Here is an 18803-nt window from a genome sequence, read left to right as displayed (position 1 = left end):
TAACAATAATCGCACAATATTGTTCCTGAAGCATGAAAAACTAGGATTCTTTTCTTTGAAGAACTACAATCAATTAGGATTACATAAAAATTAAATAACAAGGCATCAGGGCAAGTAATAGCACATCAACCCTCTACCACAACAGGAAGCGGTTTTCCATCTTGCAACAAAGGAATCAAATGGAAAAGAACCTAAAATTTATAGACTTCATAGATTTTGTTCCTTCTCTCTCTCCATGGTAAGAAGCCAATTAACATTTTACTTTGCTCTGCAAGCAGGATCAGGGCAGATGGTTTTGCTGAGATGGAATAAAGTAAATGGTTGTCTCATTTTTGCATTGATCCCCTGAAGACTGGACGTTGTATTGTCTCTGATAACTGGATTGAATCCAAGCTGGACCGGACACTTACAAAATGTTTCCCCCCACACACATTATTTGGGCATGTCTCAAACAGAGATTAATCTTGTTCTGCTAAGTGTATTCTTAAGCATAATAGAAAAAAAGACAAATTTGACTACAGCAAATTTTGTGATGAAAAGGAATCACAGTATATAACAGCAAGTCTTCCCAGAAGACAGTCTTTTCTACACATCCAAAAAGAACTAGCTGTTTGAATTTTAGATTAGGTGATACAACATTTTAAAAAATATTTCAAAAGCACAGCATGTTAAAACAACTTCCATTACACTTTGTGGAATAACAGTACCAACAACCTCTATGTGAAATCATTACAAGCTACTCAAATGCAGTCGCTCAAAATGAAAAAAAAATACAGTATATCTAAAGCATATATACATGCTGCTACCAAGGAAAGAAAGGAGTGAAGTAGCAACTTTTTATACACAAGCTTCGCTGAGAATCTTCCTCTTTAAAGTAGCCCAAAAATTAACTTGCACTTAAGATTTATTTTCAAGTGAAAAGACTTACAAAAACACCCATATCTTATAATAAGACCTCTTGGTCTTTTTATTCTGAGCTTGCATATTTTCATGCAAACTGATTTACTGGAGATACAGTACTGCAAGTTACTACTTATTAGTGTTTTGCAAAAAGAAAAATCACTCTTATAAACCTCTGTCTTCACACAAGGCATATGCACCTACAGCCCTGGCTTACAGAGTTATGTAATTATGTGTGCAGTAAGAACTACCAAATGAAACGTCTTACAAGTACTGAAATAGTGGAAACAAAATGAAATTATTATCAGTCCACACAACCGCAAGGTTGCATTGTACTACATACTGACCAAGTGCCCCCAAAATGCAAAGAAATTACAAGGAAGTTCAAAATAGGATATTAAAACTGTTTCTTTCAGTGAAGACCAACCAGTCCCTTTGTGTACACATTTAGTTTTATTGTAACAAAGCAACTTGTACACTTTAACGTTTAAAACTGAGCATCTTTCTTTCCTTTCCAGTGAAACAAAAAAAAAAAAAAAAAAAAAGAATTTAAAAATAAACAAGAACAAAATTACAATAGAGAATGTCAATTCCAAATAAGATCCTACAGGTTCTGCTGATTCTCCATCAAGTGGCAGGGCTCAAAGTCATCATTAGGAGAAGATTTTATTTTAAAAGTGTCATCTTAAACTGCAAGGATGTTTGTTAAACATCACAATTAAACATGCCAAAGGAGAAGAAGCCATGTTGTCAAAATGCCCACTTAACCCACCCAAACATCTGAAACCCACCCCCGCGACCTTCTATAACCCCATTTTTATTTATTTATTTTTTTTAAGTTTTTTTCCTTTTTTTTAAACAAGAGAAAGTAGACAGATACATGTTGGTAAATGCTAACTGTCCATATTCACATAGAGACACAGTGTAATCTCTGAGCCCAATATACAGAGAAAGAAGGAAAAAAGCTAGATTCTATGCACTACTACACAGGGGCCTAGCACTCTTCAGCTTCCAGCAGAGTGAAGGGAGCAGAAGGTTTTCTTTTTTCCCACAGAACATGGTGTGTTGATTCCATAAACAGTTTTTGTTTTGAGACAAAAAGGGATAAAAATGAGCTTGAAACAGAAACCGGTAGATTCTTTTCCACTGTATTCTGCTCAAGGTTATTTCCCCCAAAATAAATTGTGAACCATGGTGTAGAGGAGAGAAAAAGAGACCTCAAGAGAACAAGGCGACTGAGCACAAGAAAAAAAAGACAGCAACTTGCTCCCAGGGACTGGAGAAAAATTAAAAAGGTAAAAAGGGGGTTTGGAATCCATCAGTGTTCAATTAGTCATCTTCTCCTTCATCCTCCTGTTGAAAGATAAGCAACAGTTAAAAAAAACCCAAAAACTAATCACTAAACTTCAGATAGCACAAACTTTCAAATGCAATAACCTCAATTGTTTTACTGCCCTGCAGACTACAACCCTACAGTGTTACTCAGAGCACGCTGTATGACCGTTACTCTTTCCTTCTTCACTAGGGAGTAGTAACACTTGCCACAAGTACCTATCACTAGGGAGTAGTAACACTTCCCAAAAGTACCTGTCTACACAGAACTCAGTTATTAACTGATATCCCAATGAAAAAAGTTCAGGTTTGAGTAACTACTCTGACTTAGAATCACTAGATTGACATAATTTTATCATTTAGCAATTGAAGGGGTCATCTTTTTTCCCTCCCCTTGATTAAACTCTGAAGAGCAAAATGCTTCAACTTTCAGATGCTAAATTCTAGGTTACGCATTAGAGCTCAGTACTCTGTGCTCACAGCTGCCCTAACTCAGTACAAGTAGATTTTTGCTGCTGAAATCCAGACACACCACACGCAATTACCAGAAACAAAGACATTCTGAACTTTAAGTTACCAACAGCCTGAACACTGTCCCTGGAACCCCACTTGCTACTAAAGAAACCCAGAATCTTAGTTAAGCTGGCAATAGGATGACCATGAGCCAGCACTGGGCCCTTGTGGCCAGGAAGGCCAATGGTGCCTGGGGTGGATTAGAAGGGGCGTGGTCAGTAGGTCAAGAGAGGTTCTCCTGCCCCTCTACTCTGCCCTGGTGAGACCACATCTGGAATATTGTGTCCGGTTGTGGCCCCTCAGTTCCAGAAGGACAGGGAACTGCTGGAGAGAGTCCAGCGCAGGGCAACAAAGACGCTGAAGGGAGTGGAGCATCTCCCGTGTGAGGAAAGGCTGAGGGAGCTGGGGCTCTTTAGCTTGAGAAGAGGAGACTGAGGGGTGACCTCATTAATGTTTACAGATATATAAAGGGTGAGTGTCAGGAGGACGGAACCAGGCTCTTCTCGGTGACAACCAATGATAGGACAAGGGGTAATGGGTTCAAACTGGAACACGAGAGGTTCCACTTAAATTTGAGAAGAAACTTCTCAGTGAGGGTGACAGGACACTGGCCCAGGCTGCCCAGGGAGGCTGTGGAGTCTTCTACTCTGGAGACATTCCAACCCGCCTGGACACCTTCCTGTGTAACCTCATCTGGGTGTTCCTGCTCCAGCAGGGGGATTGCCAACAGGTGTGAGGATGACAGAACCTGGTGCATCAACAAAAGCTATTTACAAGTAAAGTCTTGCTAGAATGCTAATTAAATAAGAATTTTGTTATGGTAATATCCTAGTTCTTCTAGAGCACTTCCCTTACAAACTTACTAAAACTACTTATTTGCACTGTCTCTCATATACACAAACATACTTTACTATGCCAAGACCACTCTGCAAGTTAAGCTAGTAAGGGTTCTGCTTCTCCCCTTCAAACTCCCTGTCAGTTATTGTACAGAAAAGAACTATTTTACCTTTGTAACAATGGCTCAGTGTTCCTACAAGCTCCCTCTTATACATTTCTTTTGATTTCATACACCAGAGATGGAAGGGGTAAGATTACTCACCTCTCCTTCCTCTCCCTCATCATCATCTTCATCTTCCTCCCCCTCATCTTCATCTCCTTCTTCATCAATATCCTCCAATCCTTCTTCCTCTTCATCATCATCATCATCCTCCTCTCCCTCCCCTTCTTCATCATCCATATCAGGAACCTTAAAGACACACACGCAACATTAACTACAGTGATCGAATTCACTTTCACTTGCACAGCGCTATCATGGTACAGATCAACACCTTGGGGCTGTACTTACCAAGTAGTACTGTAGCGGATTTGGCCAGATGTCATCCTTGATGACTTCTCCTAGTTCATCAGCCCCTGCATCAGAGTGGTCAGTGAACCAGGTAAAGAAACTTTCTGGCTCTTCATGCTGCCTCTTCCTACTGGCTTTGTTCTGTGTCTGGCTTGAACGTTTTGTCAGGTCCTGAAAAAAAGAGAAGTTCCCTGAAGAAGTGATCTTTACATGGCTTTTTTTTTTTTTTTTTTTTTAATAAGCACCATTTAAAAATTTACTTGTCTGAACAACCACAAGAAGTCACTTATTACTCTCTCTTTAAAGGACAAGTCTTTAAGAAACATTTGGAACCCAAACAACTCACAGGAAAAGATACCATACATCCACTTGCATTTCTCCTGAACATGAGGAAACAGTAAAACCACCTGTTTCTTTTAATGACCTCCACTGAAATACTGAAAATTCACTGGATCTTGTATTTGATTTATGCTTCCCTATCACAGGGAGGCCTAAGTATGACAAGTGTTGAACGATATACTGAAAAGATCTCACAACATCTAAACGCTACTCAGAGTAGCTGTAATTATACCTGAATTCTACAACTGCTGCATACACACAATTTAAGAAGCGCTCAGTCTCTACACCTCTAAGCTCTGTCTTTAACTTTAGATAATGAACTGCCTAGCCTTCTTATCCTAAGATTTCCTGCTTTCAAGTCTTCAGGCCGTTCTTTGTCACAAGTAGTAAAAATCTACACACACTGCTAAAACATACAGTCACAAGAACATAGAGTCCTGTGTCTACCACCTTACCCCAGAAGTTTAGTAAGTTTGCAACAGTATTTGCTAAGTCTGAAAATTACTATCTGCTATTTAAATCCATTCTTTCTTTGATTATAGGGTAATTCCAAACTTCTAGTATTTGCTTGCTTGATAGAATCATGACATTGATAGGTTTAGGCTGTTTGATGTAACTGCAACCTCAGTCCTACTTTTAAATACTTGTTTCAAAATCTTCAGGGTAACATGAAAGCGCTCCCAACTTTTACAGAAGGTAACTACAGCAAATTAATTATGTTTGAGTACTGTCTGGATGAAAGACGCACCCACATTATTGCGTGGCTGCAACTTCTCCAAAGATGCGCTGCCTGGAAATGAAGTTGAAGGAATAAAGAAAAGAAACCAACCAACAAAATCACGCACGCCTAATAAGAAATCCCCAAACCCCGCTGTCCTCAGAGCTCCTAATTTAACAGCTATCTTAAGAAAACAACAGAACACAGACTCTAGATCCACTACAAAGAGAGAGGAGCTAATGCACTTGTTAATACTTCCATCTGGTCTACTTGTACTTTCACTGTGTTACTGGTGATGCTTAACCGAGCAAGAGAAGTGACTACAGATCTCCATGTAAACACGGTATTCCAAGCCCTGCAAGACGGGCATGAGCTATGGATCTAGAAAAGTGGAAAGGGGATTGAGAGGAAAAGACAAAACTGCTTCAATAATTTTTGAAAAAAGGCAAAAATAATGTAATTAAAGTGATGGTATCACACAGAGGAGCAATCATCTCTCCCAGATGCACAGACACATACCTTCCCAGATTTCCATTTGATCTCGGTTGATTTTGAAGATGGGTCTCCACTTTCATTGAGGTGAAACTCTTTGGAGAGAACTTTATTTTCAAAGTATGGATTCTCATCAAAATACTGCAGAGTTGAAAGCAAAGAGTTAGAACCCACATAATGTAAAGACACATGCCAATTAAAACCTGGTACTAAATGGAAAACTGAAGACATTATATTACAAACAACCCAATACGCAATTAGATTCAAAAAAACTCAGAAAAAACACAAGTGAAGGAATTAAAGTACTTACAAAATCTATTCTGTAACCTGATTTGATGTCTTCAAATTCTGTCACTTCAACTCTGGTCAAATAATGCAGTGCTTCCTCATCTTCTTCTCCCAGCAGTGCAGATACTAAGACAGAATTAGAAATCCCACATCAAAGCTATGAAATGTGTCTCATGCAGATGAAATACAGGTAGCTGATAGCAAGTAAGATTTGAGAAACAACATATCTGTCCAAGCCAGCTTCTCACAGACCATTTTTGTTGAGTTACCTGCCAGACTATTAGCATTTGTGTGATTTGCATTTGCTGAAGTGAAAACATTACATTTATTTGTTGTAGTTCAACATTAGAAAGCAGCAAAAGCTACCTGTGTACAACTACCCTTCTCCCTGAAACACATTTTCACACATGCAGTTTGCCCAATCCAAGGAGTCTACAAACTCGTTTTGTCCTCTCAGAAGGCCTGTTGTCAAGAATTCTAAGGAGTTCACCTCCAAGTAACAGAAAACCCCAAACAAACTAGAATACTTTTTCTTTAAAGGGTCCAATTAACTAAGAAAAGTGAAAAACATGTTATTTAAAATGCAGAAAGAAAATCAACATGGGATTTTAGTGAACAAGATGTTCCTTTGGTCAACAAATACAAGAAATAAAAAGCTTATAAAATGAACTTGAGGAGACTGAGGGGTGACCTCATTAATGTTTACAGATATATAAAGGGTGAGTGTCAGGAGGATGGAGCCAGGCTCTTCTCGGTGACAACCAATGATAGGACAAGGGGTAATGGGTTCAAACTGGAACACAAAAGGTTCCATTTAAATTTGAGAAGAAACTTTTTCTCAGTGAGGGTGACAGAACACTGGACCAGGCTGCCCAGGGGGGTTGTGGAGTCTCCTACTCTGGAGACATTCCAACCCGCCTGGACACCTTCCTGTGTAACCTCATCTGGGTGTTCCTGCTCCATGGGGGGATTGCACTGGATGAGCTTTCCAGGTCCCTTCCAGCCCCTGACATTCTGTGACAAAAAGGAAGTGTTTGCATGTGAAGCAGGCTTCCGTTCAAACATATACCCAGCAACAATTCCAGAAAACCCTCAGATCTACAAGACACTTCCATAATAAGCAAGCAAACACTGAAAATACAGAAAAAAAAAAGAGGGCTATAATGAACATACCTTGTGGGTGGTTGACAAATGTTGTTACCCAGAAATTCGGGATTTTGGCGATCAATTCTGACCTCTTCTGGAAGAATGGTTGGCGGAGTTTGTTGTATTTCTGTTCTACTTTCAAAATTTCCTCACTGGCTTGTTCATTCAGTCTGTAATAGAAAGCGCCACATTAACCACTGGAGAGGGAACTGCAATTTCAAGACACATCATCAGTAGTTACCTAAAACCAGGTTCTGATGAGACTAGTCTTAGTCTGCCATATTCAACAATTGAGGTATATTAAAGAAAAAACTGAGGCCCAAACTCGTGACAACTGCTAAGAAACACACTACCAGAAGCAATCTTGCTGGTCTTAACAAAACGTTCTTAACACATTGTATGTTTTGCAGCAGTACACGAGGGACAGACCCTTATTTATGCAAAGCAAAGTACTATTTTACCTCTCAAACATTTTGTCTGCAAAACACCTGAAGATGCATAATACATAACACTGTCACTTGCTCTTTATAACTTCTGGACAGGCAAGCAAGCTACAGCAGGGCAATCTCGTAACCCACACAACTCAAATCTGAAGATGTAACATTTAATTAGTTTTGTAAAAAGGCAGAGCCCTGATACCGCACACAATACGTGGCCAGAGCCTCAACAGTCACCTGCAGACTTCACAGGACAGTGTGCATGGAGATAAAATCCAGGCAAATACTGACCCAGAGCCCACAGAAAGTTTTTAGATAAGAAACTAATGTTGTCAGTCACACTTCCTACATATTATTCTACAAGCACATTAATATATAATTTTAAAAATTATTACAAAAGCTGACTTGTCAACTAAGTTTTTTGTTCTGCTCACAGACAGGAAAATCCTTTTGCAAAACAGCATACACATTAACTTGAAAAAAACAATAAGTCGTCAACTTCTCTTATCAAAACTAGCACAATTAATTGAAAATTTTAAACTCAAGTTCTACCTTTTTAATTATACACAATTAAATAAGAAACCAGGATACTGCTTCAATTTCTTTTATCATACACTAATAAGTCTCAAGTCAGAACACAAGTGGATCTTGGTGGAGTTTAAAGAGAGTGAGAACTGCTACTAGTGCGTACTTTGCTAAATATTTTTATTTTTGAAAGTTACATTTTCACTTCTGACCAAACATTTTAAAAGCTTGTTCGTGTTTACCTGTCTATTTCATTCTGTACTTCATCAATGTGTTCAATTGCTTCCTGTTGCTCTTTTTCTGAAAAACAAACAAAAAGGCATAAAAATCCCTTCATTCTCAAATCCCCTGGGGTTTTCGCTTAAGATCTTTTCTAGTCATCTACTTTAGAAGTACACAGATATTTCTATTAGATGTTGTGTCATTAAGCCTTAAAGCTTCAGCTGATTCCCGAGTGTACTATGGCTGAAGCGCAGAAAAGTTTGACAAAACGGCACTCAAAGTGAGTTTACCTTTAGAAATCACAGTTCTCATTCCCCTCTACAGTTTAATGAGTCGATTTAAATGCTAACTCAATCATGATAGGAGGTTACTAACAATTTAATGAAAGAGTTGTAAGCCACATCTGCTAAGACCAACACATTGGAAGGAACGTCAAATAATATAGAGGACAGAAATACCGATACAAGCAGCGTAACGGGGAACGCGCCACCTTCTGAAAACCGAAAAGAACGTTTGAAAGGGCGGTTACGAGCATGAAAAGCCTTCAAGTCGCCGTTTGGCAGATAATTTCTAATCGGAACCTTCCCTCGTCCAAGTCTGAGCGCGGTCTCGGTTCCAGCGGGCTGTTTACCTATCGCGCCGGGCGATGAATGAACGGCCGCGGGAAGCGGCTGGGCAGTGCCGCACGCTCACCGCTCCCCCGCCGAGCTTCCCGTACGGCTCAGCCCGCGTTCGGGGGCAGCTTTCCCCGCGGCTGGACGCGCTGTCCCCCTCCCACGGCAGAGAGGCGAGCGGGTACGGAAAGCACGTGTGCGAGCGGAGCTGGCAGCGGGCGCAGCACCGCGGGGCGCGACGGAGGGAAGGAGGGAGGGGAGCGCTGTGCCCTTCCCGCGGCGGCGGCCGGGAGGAAACCCACGGCGCGGCGACCTTTAAAAATCCCGGGGCTGCCGCGATCGCACGTGGGGCCGGCGCGGGCGGCTCCATCGCCGCCCCAGCACCGCGTGGCTTCCCCGGGCGGGCGGGCCCCGCTCCATCCCCGCGCGGCGGGGCAGCACCACGCGGCCGCGGCGGCGCCGAGAGCAGGAGGCGGCGAAGCATCATGGCGGCGGCGGAGCACAATGAGGCTCCGCGGATGCTGCTCCGGGAGGGGGGTGGGGGGGGTCCCGCTGCTCCGCCAAGGCCGCAGCGCCCCCCGCCCGGCCCCGCCTGCGCCCGTGGGGAAGGAGGCCGGGCCGGGGAGCGGAGACAAAAGGGCGCTAACATGGCCTCCTCCTGCTGCCGCTGGGGCCTGCACATCCGCCCGGCCGACCCCGCGCTCTTCCCGCCTCCGGCCCGGCCGCGGCCCGTGTGGCTGGGGAAAATGGCGGTCGGTGCGGCGCGGTGCGAGGCGGAGGCCGCGGCGGCTGCCGCCATTCCCTTCCCGCCCCCGGCGCGGCCTCACCTGAGGTCTCGTCGGCCCCATCGTGGTTGGAGTTCAGCTCCTTCTTACTGACTTTGGCCGCCGGCGCCGACATGTTGGTGGCTGCGGAGCGGAGCGCGGAGGGAGGGGGGCTGTAACGGGACTGAGCGGAGGGGGGGGGCGGGCACAGACTCCTCCTGCTGCTGCTGCCACCGCCGCTCTGGCTCCCTCCGCCGTCGGGGCGCTCCCGCCTCCTCCGCCCGGACCTGCGGCTGCCGGATAACAGGGGGCGGCAGCGGCGCTCGCACTGCCTCACGCTCCCCACAGCCAGAATCACCACCACCGCCGCCTCCTCCTGCTGCTGCTGGCGAGGGGCGGGCAGCGCGGCGCGCATGCGCAGCACCCCCCCTCCGGGGCACAGGGGGGACGGCGGCCGCAGCGCGCAGGCGCACTAAGCCCCCCTCCCTGGCGCCGGGCAGCGAGCGGCAGAGCGCGCAGGCGCGCCTCGCTCCCCTCCTTGAGAGCGGGTGAGCGCGCCCCTCCGCGCAGGCGCTGGCACCGCCTCCTCGCCGCGGGCGGCTCGCGCGCAGCCGCAGAGGGGCCCCTCGCCAGCCCCGCCCCCGCCGACCACCCCACGCTGGGCGCCCATTGGCCGCGCGTTGCGCCCTCGCGGGGAGCGGGGGGCGGCCCTCGGCGCGAGAGGCGGGAGAAGGGCGGGGGGGAGAAGGGCGGGGGGGAGCAGGGCGGCGGCGCGCGCAGGTGGGCCTGTCGGGCGGGGCGCGCATGCGCCCGCGCGCAGCGGCCGTTGCCTGGCGCACGTGGCCGCGCGCAGCTCTCGAGGCGCGCGCGTGCCCTCGCCGCCTCCCCCGCCCTGTGTGGCGAGCGCGTCAGGGGCCGGTCCGGTCCCGCTCCCCGCCCGGGGAAACGAGGTGGGGCATTTTGGGACCAGCGACCCCCAAGTGATCCCCAAACGGACAGCACGGCCTGAGGCGGCACGGCCTGTGTGGAGGTGAGGTGGTGGTTCCACCCTGCCTTGCTCTGGGGACGCGGCGGCCCCATCTCGCTGCACTGCCTCCCGTAGCTGGAACATGACCCAGTGCAGTAACTTCACATTACATTCTAATGGCACAGAGGGCCTGTCAGTCACATCCAGCCCACTCGGTTAATGTGGGAACACGACTCCAGAAGGTCATGGAGCCCAGGCGGCTGCCAGCACACCTGCCACTGCACCCAGGGCAAGCAGACTTTAAATAACCCTTTTTGTCCCTTTCCTGTCCACCTGTCATGGAAGAGCTCATTGCAGCTTCACAGCTACAGCTAGTACTGTTTAACTCTTAAAGGAACAGCTAAACGATTATTTTCTATCAAAATATACAATATATCATTCATAGATTAATATTACAATACAGGTCAGGCTAAGAAGCACAGCTTTGATGAAGGACCTTGCCTTTTGTATTTGCTTTCCAGTTACATGATATGTTCTCTGCTTGTTTCTTTTTTGTCTCCTCCTCAAGTTGCCCTTCCAATGGATTTACTCAACAAGGCCTGAACTTGTTCCTGCCTCCTCAGAGATCTTACTGTAGTTTTGATTCCTGCTCCCACCTGTTTGTTCCCAATCCCAATTGCTTTTTTCTTTTGTGTTCCCAGCTGTCACTTCCTACCCGCTACATCCTTGCCTCCATTGCCACCCACAACTGCGGCGGCATGTCCACAATTTGTATTGTACTTCCCCGTGCAAACAGGAGTGAGGAGCTGCCGTCTGTTAGTCCTCTGCTTTCGCTTACATCAACCAGCTCTATTAACTGCTTGGCACAAAAGGTAAGAAAAATGTTGCAACTTTATAAATGCAAGATTATCAAATCCTTCCCAAGAGGGATGGCTCAAGGCCTTCCTGAGGTAGCTTCTCTCATACTCCATATGCATCTCCCAAGATCAATTAATCTGGCCACCTTCACATTCAGACAAGGTAAGCTCATGCACATGGTGTCGTTTTCTTCCGTTTCCTATGCAGTTGTAGCAGCTTGGTGTTTTTCTTCTTTCTCAGCTCTTTAATGGAACAGTAACACTTTTTCCTGAACTATACTGTCCAAGTAGCTGTGCTGCCTGTATCACAAATACCTCTTTTCCCTCTGTATTACAGAGTTAGAATTTGTGCTTTGGTTTGAACTTCAGGTTGCACGGTTCAAGTTTCAAAACTATACTGTATGTGGCATCTTTCAAACTCAGCACGAGTACTCTGGTATTGACAAATAAGGGAGCGGGATCTTTGCAGCCTTCTGGATGGCAATGAATTTTGTCAAACAAATGAAGAAAATTTGTGTTAGCTTTCCTTTATGTATATTTGGATATATAGGGGGTTTGGCAGGAACTGATAATGATTAATGACCATACAATTTACATAGTGTAGCAGTAACTGAACGTTTTTCTTAAGAACTGAATAAGCAGTGCCTCTTTGTAAAGATAATCTCATATTTGCTCCTTGATGTAAAAGTTAAGATCTTCCAATATTTCTTTCCATAGTTAGGTATGTTACAGAAACATAATTGGTCATCACACATAGTTTCTGGAATGTCCAGTTAGCTGTAAAATTTAAGCACAAACCCCGAATTTGGCAAGTGAAATCAGAAAATGCACTAAATCCTCTCAAATACAATGTAATGATGTGTGAAAAAGAAAGAAGAGTACATTTCCTGCCAAGTATTTCTGCAACACAAAATGGGCATACATAAAATCATGCAAGTCAAGATAATCACTAGCAACTTATGTTTTTATAGCCTTCCATCCCCAAAAATCCCACAGCCTTTACAGAAATTATTGTAGAGAACTATAAAACCAGGATCATTTTACTGCTGCAGAACGCAATGAGCTGCTTAACAATTGTACATCTGTGCTGGGAGCCTGGTCTTCCACGAGGAACTTGCAGACTTGGGCTCTGTATTAGAAGCAAAGATCCCCCTTGGAGTGCAAGACAAAACTTTTTAGAGTATATGAAAGCTTTTAAATTACTGAGTACACCAGGGAGTTGAAGGCTGTACAACGTCTCAAGCACACATAAGCTTGTATGTGATAGTAAAGTCTGACTGGCGTATCAGTGCTTACTCTGAGCAGCCGGCACAGACACACCGGCTGGTTTGCTGTGTGTAATCAGTTTGACAGCCCCCAGGAACTGCTGAGTCCCTGTGACCCTAGAAAGAGAGTTTGGCATGTATATTAAACAGTCAAATACCTCCCCCTTCAACTGTTTGTCCATCTCCACTAGTCACAGACCTTCCCAGTCAAGAACTGAATGGTTAGATAATGACGGAAGAATCTTCCACGTGCCCTCGCAGATGTTGCAGTTGAAACCCTGGGATGAAAGTATTTCTGGGCTGATAACTGCCTTTGAAGCAGGGTGGTGGTTCAGTAACACAGATGACAGGGACTGAGTAATAGTACGTAGTTGAATAAATCCAGTGATTCTATTTGGATTTTTGGGGTGTAAAGTTTCCATTACACAGTTGCTAAACCTGATTTTTATTTTTTCCTATATTGACCTTTCTTAACTTACCAGAGCATTTGTAATATATGAAGAGCTGGATGGTCCTGTAACATTTCCCAGGTACTAGAGACAAAGAGGCAGTCAAAATATTCTTTAAAATATTAAATGAAATTCAAAGTCAATAAAACCTCAGGTACTTCTGAATGTGAGCCATAAGCTTTTCAGATATATGGGTGCTTAAGAATGTTTTGCTCATATTCTTCTCATAAGGTGTGCAGTTGTGAATTTTGTAGGGAGCGGAGCTGCCTTCCAGAATAAGAGTGGAGGTTGGTTATTGGAAAATTCTCTTGAAGTTACATTCTGCATTGTGAAATTAAGAGTCCCTGTCCAAAGAGACATTGGATTGGAGGAATTCCCTGCCCCTCTTGGCTTTCATTCGGGTTTTATATCTCAGACATTTATGCTGTCCTGTTCCTTGGCTTAGATAGAGCCCTGTGGCTGTTAAATACTGATCGACTGTGCTGACACATATATAGATGCTGTTAAAAATCCAGCACTACTGAACTGCTGTTTCTAAAAGCGAAAATTAAATATTAACTTGTCCAGATGTGCTACTACCACTTCCAGATGTGAATATCCATCTCCTGCCTGAGGAGTTCACAGTCCAAGATGGGATCTGAAATGAACAAAAATGTTGTTTGCAAACATGTATTGGCACATGCAGAAGTGTCTCTTCACTATCTCCAACACCTGCAGGGTGTTACAAGGGAAGACATTTAGATTTCATTAGTGCATTCACACCAGTGGGTGTTCAAAAGCTCTCTGTGGGGATACAAAGTTACTAGTTTTGCAGGCTAGCATTAGAGCCAATCCATCCTGCACTGAAGCAATGGAAGTCTTCAGCCAAGCTTTCACAGAAAATGTCTGAAAACCACGGTGTTTATTTGAAATCATCTAGTGATTAAGTGATATATGTTGTACTTGGCTTTGTGTTTACTTTTGAGGCTTTATTTTACTACATACACTCCTGTGTAATGAAAGCCCTAAGCAGAAGTTGGAAAAACTGACCACTTACAAGAAGTATTCCTGGGTATAATGATCAATCACAAATAAAGACACTTTCAAACCGGAACACTGCAGTATTTATACTGGGAGTTATTCTGCACTAGCTGTGCCAACCGAATTTTTATGTAGAAGGTCCTGAAATGATTCACAGAGGAAGTAGCTCTCGTCTTCGCTTTCCTTCGGTGGTGCTCTGTCTGAAGAAAGGCTGTAATTTCCCCACGGGAGGGCAGAAGCTCTAGTGCTACAGTCTGTCTAATGAGACACAATAGATATGGATAAAAATTCATGGAAGTTACAGTATTATAAATTTAAATGAATGCTGAATTGAAGTTTTAGGATAACTAAGCAGTAGGGGTAGAACACTGTTGAGGACTACGAAAAACTACTTTGTGCTTCTGTGAGTTCTCCTGCAAATAGACTTTCAGCTGATCCTTTCCCTCTGCTCCCCTCATGGGAAAATTAAAAGGGACAAACTTTTCTACAACAAGAATTTTATAAACTTTTGCTTTCCAGGATTTGAACTCTGGCCAGTTCCTGAAACGCGTAATTATCATCTCCTCAGTCCTACAGCGGGAAAACTCATTGCTGAATCCTAAACAAAGCTGAGTAACACTTTAAGATTTGGTCCCTCAGGAATAACAGCAGACACCAAAATTTTACACTATCTGTATTCCACCTTGTTACCAAGTGGCAGCTGGTTTTGTGGGAATCATTAAAAACTTCCCTTGTTATGCAGAGCACTATCAATACTTGAACTCTCAGGGCGAGTAACCTCTGTTTCTATCCACAAAATACCAGATTAAAATAAACATGTGACATTGCTCAGTGAAAAGCGAGTACGGTATTTACAATTCTGTAGTTTCAACCTGGCATTATTCAAACATTTGCAGTCTTCTGTAGGAGTATAATGACAGAAAAGGTGAAACAAAAAAGAAGAAAATACGTAGGGATCTGTCATATACAGGTTTTGCTACAATAACTCATCGTACACATTATTCTTTTTCATCTGAGAATGTCAAAGCTCATTCAAAAATCAAGTTAAATATAAAAAGCTCTGTGAGGAAAGTAAGTCTTTTAATGGTAGGTTAACGGAATGCCAGAGTTATTCAGTTATTCCTCATTAGAGCCAGAGACAGAACTCAGGAATAGAACTAGTCTCCAGCTTTGGCTACATAAAATCCTGCAGGAGTTGCCAACAATGAAGATCTGTGAGTGGAATTTGGTTAATTGTGTCAGTCTGTAGGAACGCTTATTATTTTTTGGTATTACAATAGCTCTGAGAGTCCTGAGCGTTCTGCGATGGCGATCCCTTTGCACAAGGTGCTATCTGAACACAAAGCAGAGAGGTGCTTCTGACTTGGAAGAATATGAAGTCTTTCAGGATGTAGTTTGACAAACTACTTTTTTGGTAGAAGTTCCTACTTACACATTCCCCACCACACATTCCTCCCCTCTTCCCCTTCACACTGTCACTGAATTATGCCAGTGTAGTATTTTTTGTGTAATTTTTTTGTGTTAAATCGAATCAAGAAACTGATTTCAATTAGAATTAGTCCCCATAAAAAACATTTATTTTTAATTCAGACTAGTACTCTGATCTGGTTCCCTGCTGCAGATGCATGAACAATGTTACAAGAAAGAGGGTCCCTTGAAGGCAGGAATGGACAAGGAAAGGGTAAGGACAGGTTGTGTAAGTCTTGCTTACTTAGAAAGGCGTCTGTCAAACTGTGACCTTAACTTAGCCTAACCAGGACAAGGCTGCGATTGTAACCGGTGTGAAAAAACAGAAATATTTATTTCTCAAGTTTTATTTAAATTAACACAAGTGGTATATATCAATAAACAAAATAGCAACTCTGCCACCTCAGGTGATACAGTAGAAGTTTTCAGAGTAGAATTTGAGATCATTGACAAAAAGTCATCCTTCCCCTTTCGGATTCAAAAATAGCATCTCTCAGAAACACACAAAGGAAATAACCTTTAAACTCCGTGTTTGCTTTTGCTGTGGTATGACTAGAAAATCATTTCATCTGCTTTTACAAAAGGGGGGAATGTAAAACAAAGTAGAAACCATTTCCCTCCCACCACAGTCGTACATCTATTATCTGACTCACCACTTGTGGGACTCCTTCTGGCAGTACTGGTTTTATTGCACTGAAAATTCAAGCATGTGAAAATGTTCTCTATTTTCAGGTTACTTTGTTCACTGTTTCGTTCAGGTCAGTATTCCTTCCTTTAGAGGTTTGGAACTCATCATTCAGCAAGCGCTGGATATTGCTGTTCTTAAGCCTTGTGAGAAGGACCAGCACAGTGGAAAAGAAGGGGGGAGGGAATGAGAAACGAAAGGGGAGGAGAGTCCCTATCTGATGGGAGACTCCAGACTAGGGAAATTTTCCTGACATCCATTCAGTCTCCAGCAGGGTCTCCTTCAAGGGCTTTTACTGAGATCCAAAGGGCCTTGCAATTCACAGAGGCATTTACATGCAGCGTGTCCCTCTGGGAGCTGAGGTAGAACTGTACTCCTGGATAATAATAACAAAGAATACTACCAGACTCCCATTGAAATGTCAACCAGGCACTACTGTTGTAGAGAGTAACAAAGAGATGCTAATATAATTAATTATGAAACCTCAGTACCCTCATTAACACATCTTTAGTGCCTCAATCTTTGAAAATCAGCTGTATAAAGTGACTGTCAGAGTTAATTCCTTATAAATTGCCTCCTGTCACATCTCAGCACTGCAGCAAGTTCTCTCAGGCCTTGTTGATGCTAAGAAATGTGGTTGATTTTTTAAGTACTGATGCAGTTATACTGGTGTTATTAAAGGTATAATCTGTTGCGTAAGCAGGAGTTTGTCAGGCTAGAAGAGAACAAAATAGAAATGCCTTTAGTCAACCCAGCTTCTACACCTGGTAGCATAAATAGGAAAAGATTCAGTGAATGAAATGGAAAACTAAGGACAAAAGAAAAACAGGAATTAAAGATGTCACATAATTTGGCATTCAAAGGTTTCCAGACCTTTTTATAAATGTGAGGATCGAAGCCAGTTTACAGCTCTCCCTCCCTCCTCCTCCTGCCTTTACGACAGCATTTCAGCTCCAGGCCTCATTCCAGCGCCTCCTCCCTCCCCACCACTCCCGCTTACAAATATATATTTCAATAGACTTAGGCTACATGGAGTTCCAAAACCAGCATGTAATTGGTGCCATTGTCTTTTACCCTTCTCCACAGAGAGCCACAGTAATGCCTTCTTAAGCCCCATTTTGTCATGTTCTCACTCATTTTTTTATTTTAAGTTAGACTTGTGTTGGAAACACTACACACACACTAAAGAAAAAGTTACACAGACTGGCTATATCAGTGGTTCATTCTGTTCTTTCTGACTACCAGACTGCTATCCTGTCATTCTCCTAAAAGTTATAAAAGTGCCACCTTATAGAGGTGATAAAAAGTGATCATTACAAATCTTGGCATTTTCTGCAGTAGTAGAAACACACTAACAGACCCGTTTATCTATACAAGATATTCTGCTTCCCTTAATCTTCCATGTGTGTTTGAGAAGGTGATAATCTTTCTGTGGTGCATAATTTTGTAAACTTATCTGTGTATGTGTTTGCATAATATGCTCCAAGATCCTTTGGGATTCTTGTTATACTTGGGATAACAGACCAATCAAAATGGGATATTATTATTTTATTTATATTCAGAAGTGGCTTTCACACTAAGTGTAAGATGATTTTGCTGGTCTAGCTAAACTGACAATACACAAACCCTCTCAATGGAGGTGAAGTTTATATCAAGAAAAGGAGCCCTTGCAAATCTGTTTTTCCTACTCTATTAGCTAACATCATGGTAGGAGCATTATTTTATTCTCTTAAATTACACATCCATACCCCAGTAAAACTATGATTGTTCAGTGTTCATAGAAAGAATGTATTCTTATACATGTAAAGAAAAGTAGCATGATTAAAATTAAATAAATACATAGATTCCTGGAGAGTGATCAAGAGCTATCATGCAAATTCTGCTTGCCTTACATAGGTATAAATCTGATGGTACTGAGTGGAATGTAACTACTGACTTCTGAATGTCCTTTTTTGAAACACTTCTGCAAAGGATGGCCAGTTCTATTCATATGAGTAATACTTGTCCGCAATGCTTTTTGAGGTAGCCAGCTACGTACTATCAATTAAAATTCCAACAACTGTTTGAGATACTGTAGATATAACATGAGTTGATGAAGCGATGCACAGAACAGAAATAATTTTTAGCCATAAGTGGTCACTGACTATGGGATTCATTTAAGGGACCTCAGCATTTTCTTCCGTGTTGTCAGCACTGTGAAAAGTCAGCTACCTTGTAAGAGTGGCGTGCCAGATTGTGCTTTTATTTCTGAGATGAGATGGTGGGCCTGCTGGTATCAACTCAGCAGGAACTAGAGGATGCTGAGTCTAAAAAGAGAGCGACACTGCCAGTCACCTCGCTGACAGCATCAATCCTCTGTCCAAGGCAGAGGCTCCCAGCTGCTGCCGCGTTCAGAGCGCTGTGACAGCCCGGAATTGGGATTCTGCGCCTTTTGCAGACACCTCTGTTGATATGTCAT

At 43.2% G+C, this 18803-nt stretch overlaps 1 protein-coding gene and 1 long non-coding RNA gene across 2 annotated transcripts; one reads left to right on the top strand and one right to left on the bottom strand.

The window, feature by feature from the left end:
• Positions 1–1334: 1334 nt before the first annotated feature.
• SET (SET nuclear proto-oncogene) lies at positions 1335–10066 on the bottom strand. Its single transcript, XM_082067727.1, has 8 exons — positions 9699–10066; positions 8278–8335; positions 7101–7243; positions 5950–6053; positions 5667–5780; positions 4091–4261; positions 3845–3991; positions 1335–2253 (listed from the first exon to the last, which is right to left on the bottom strand). The coding sequence occupies exons 1-8, from the start codon at positions 10048–10050 to the stop codon at positions 2230–2232; spliced, it is 1113 nt and encodes a 370-aa protein (XP_081923853.1). The 5' UTR covers positions 10051–10066; the 3' UTR covers positions 1335–2229.
• On the top strand, positions 8375–15231 carry LOC309447282. Its single transcript, XR_014185588.1, has 3 exons — positions 8375–9052; positions 11304–11474; positions 14713–15231. It is a non-coding gene; the product is annotated as an uncharacterized lncRNA (long non-coding RNA).
• The last annotated feature ends 3572 nt before the right edge of the window (positions 15232–18803 follow it).

This window comes from Streptopelia decaocto, assembly GCF_964273445.1.
Source record: "Streptopelia decaocto genome assembly, chromosome: 17".
Taxonomy (NCBI): domain Eukaryota; kingdom Metazoa; phylum Chordata; class Aves; order Columbiformes; family Columbidae; genus Streptopelia; species Streptopelia decaocto.
The sequence above is the reverse complement of the archived record's forward strand: the minus strand, read 5'-3'. Positions and strand labels throughout refer to the sequence as shown.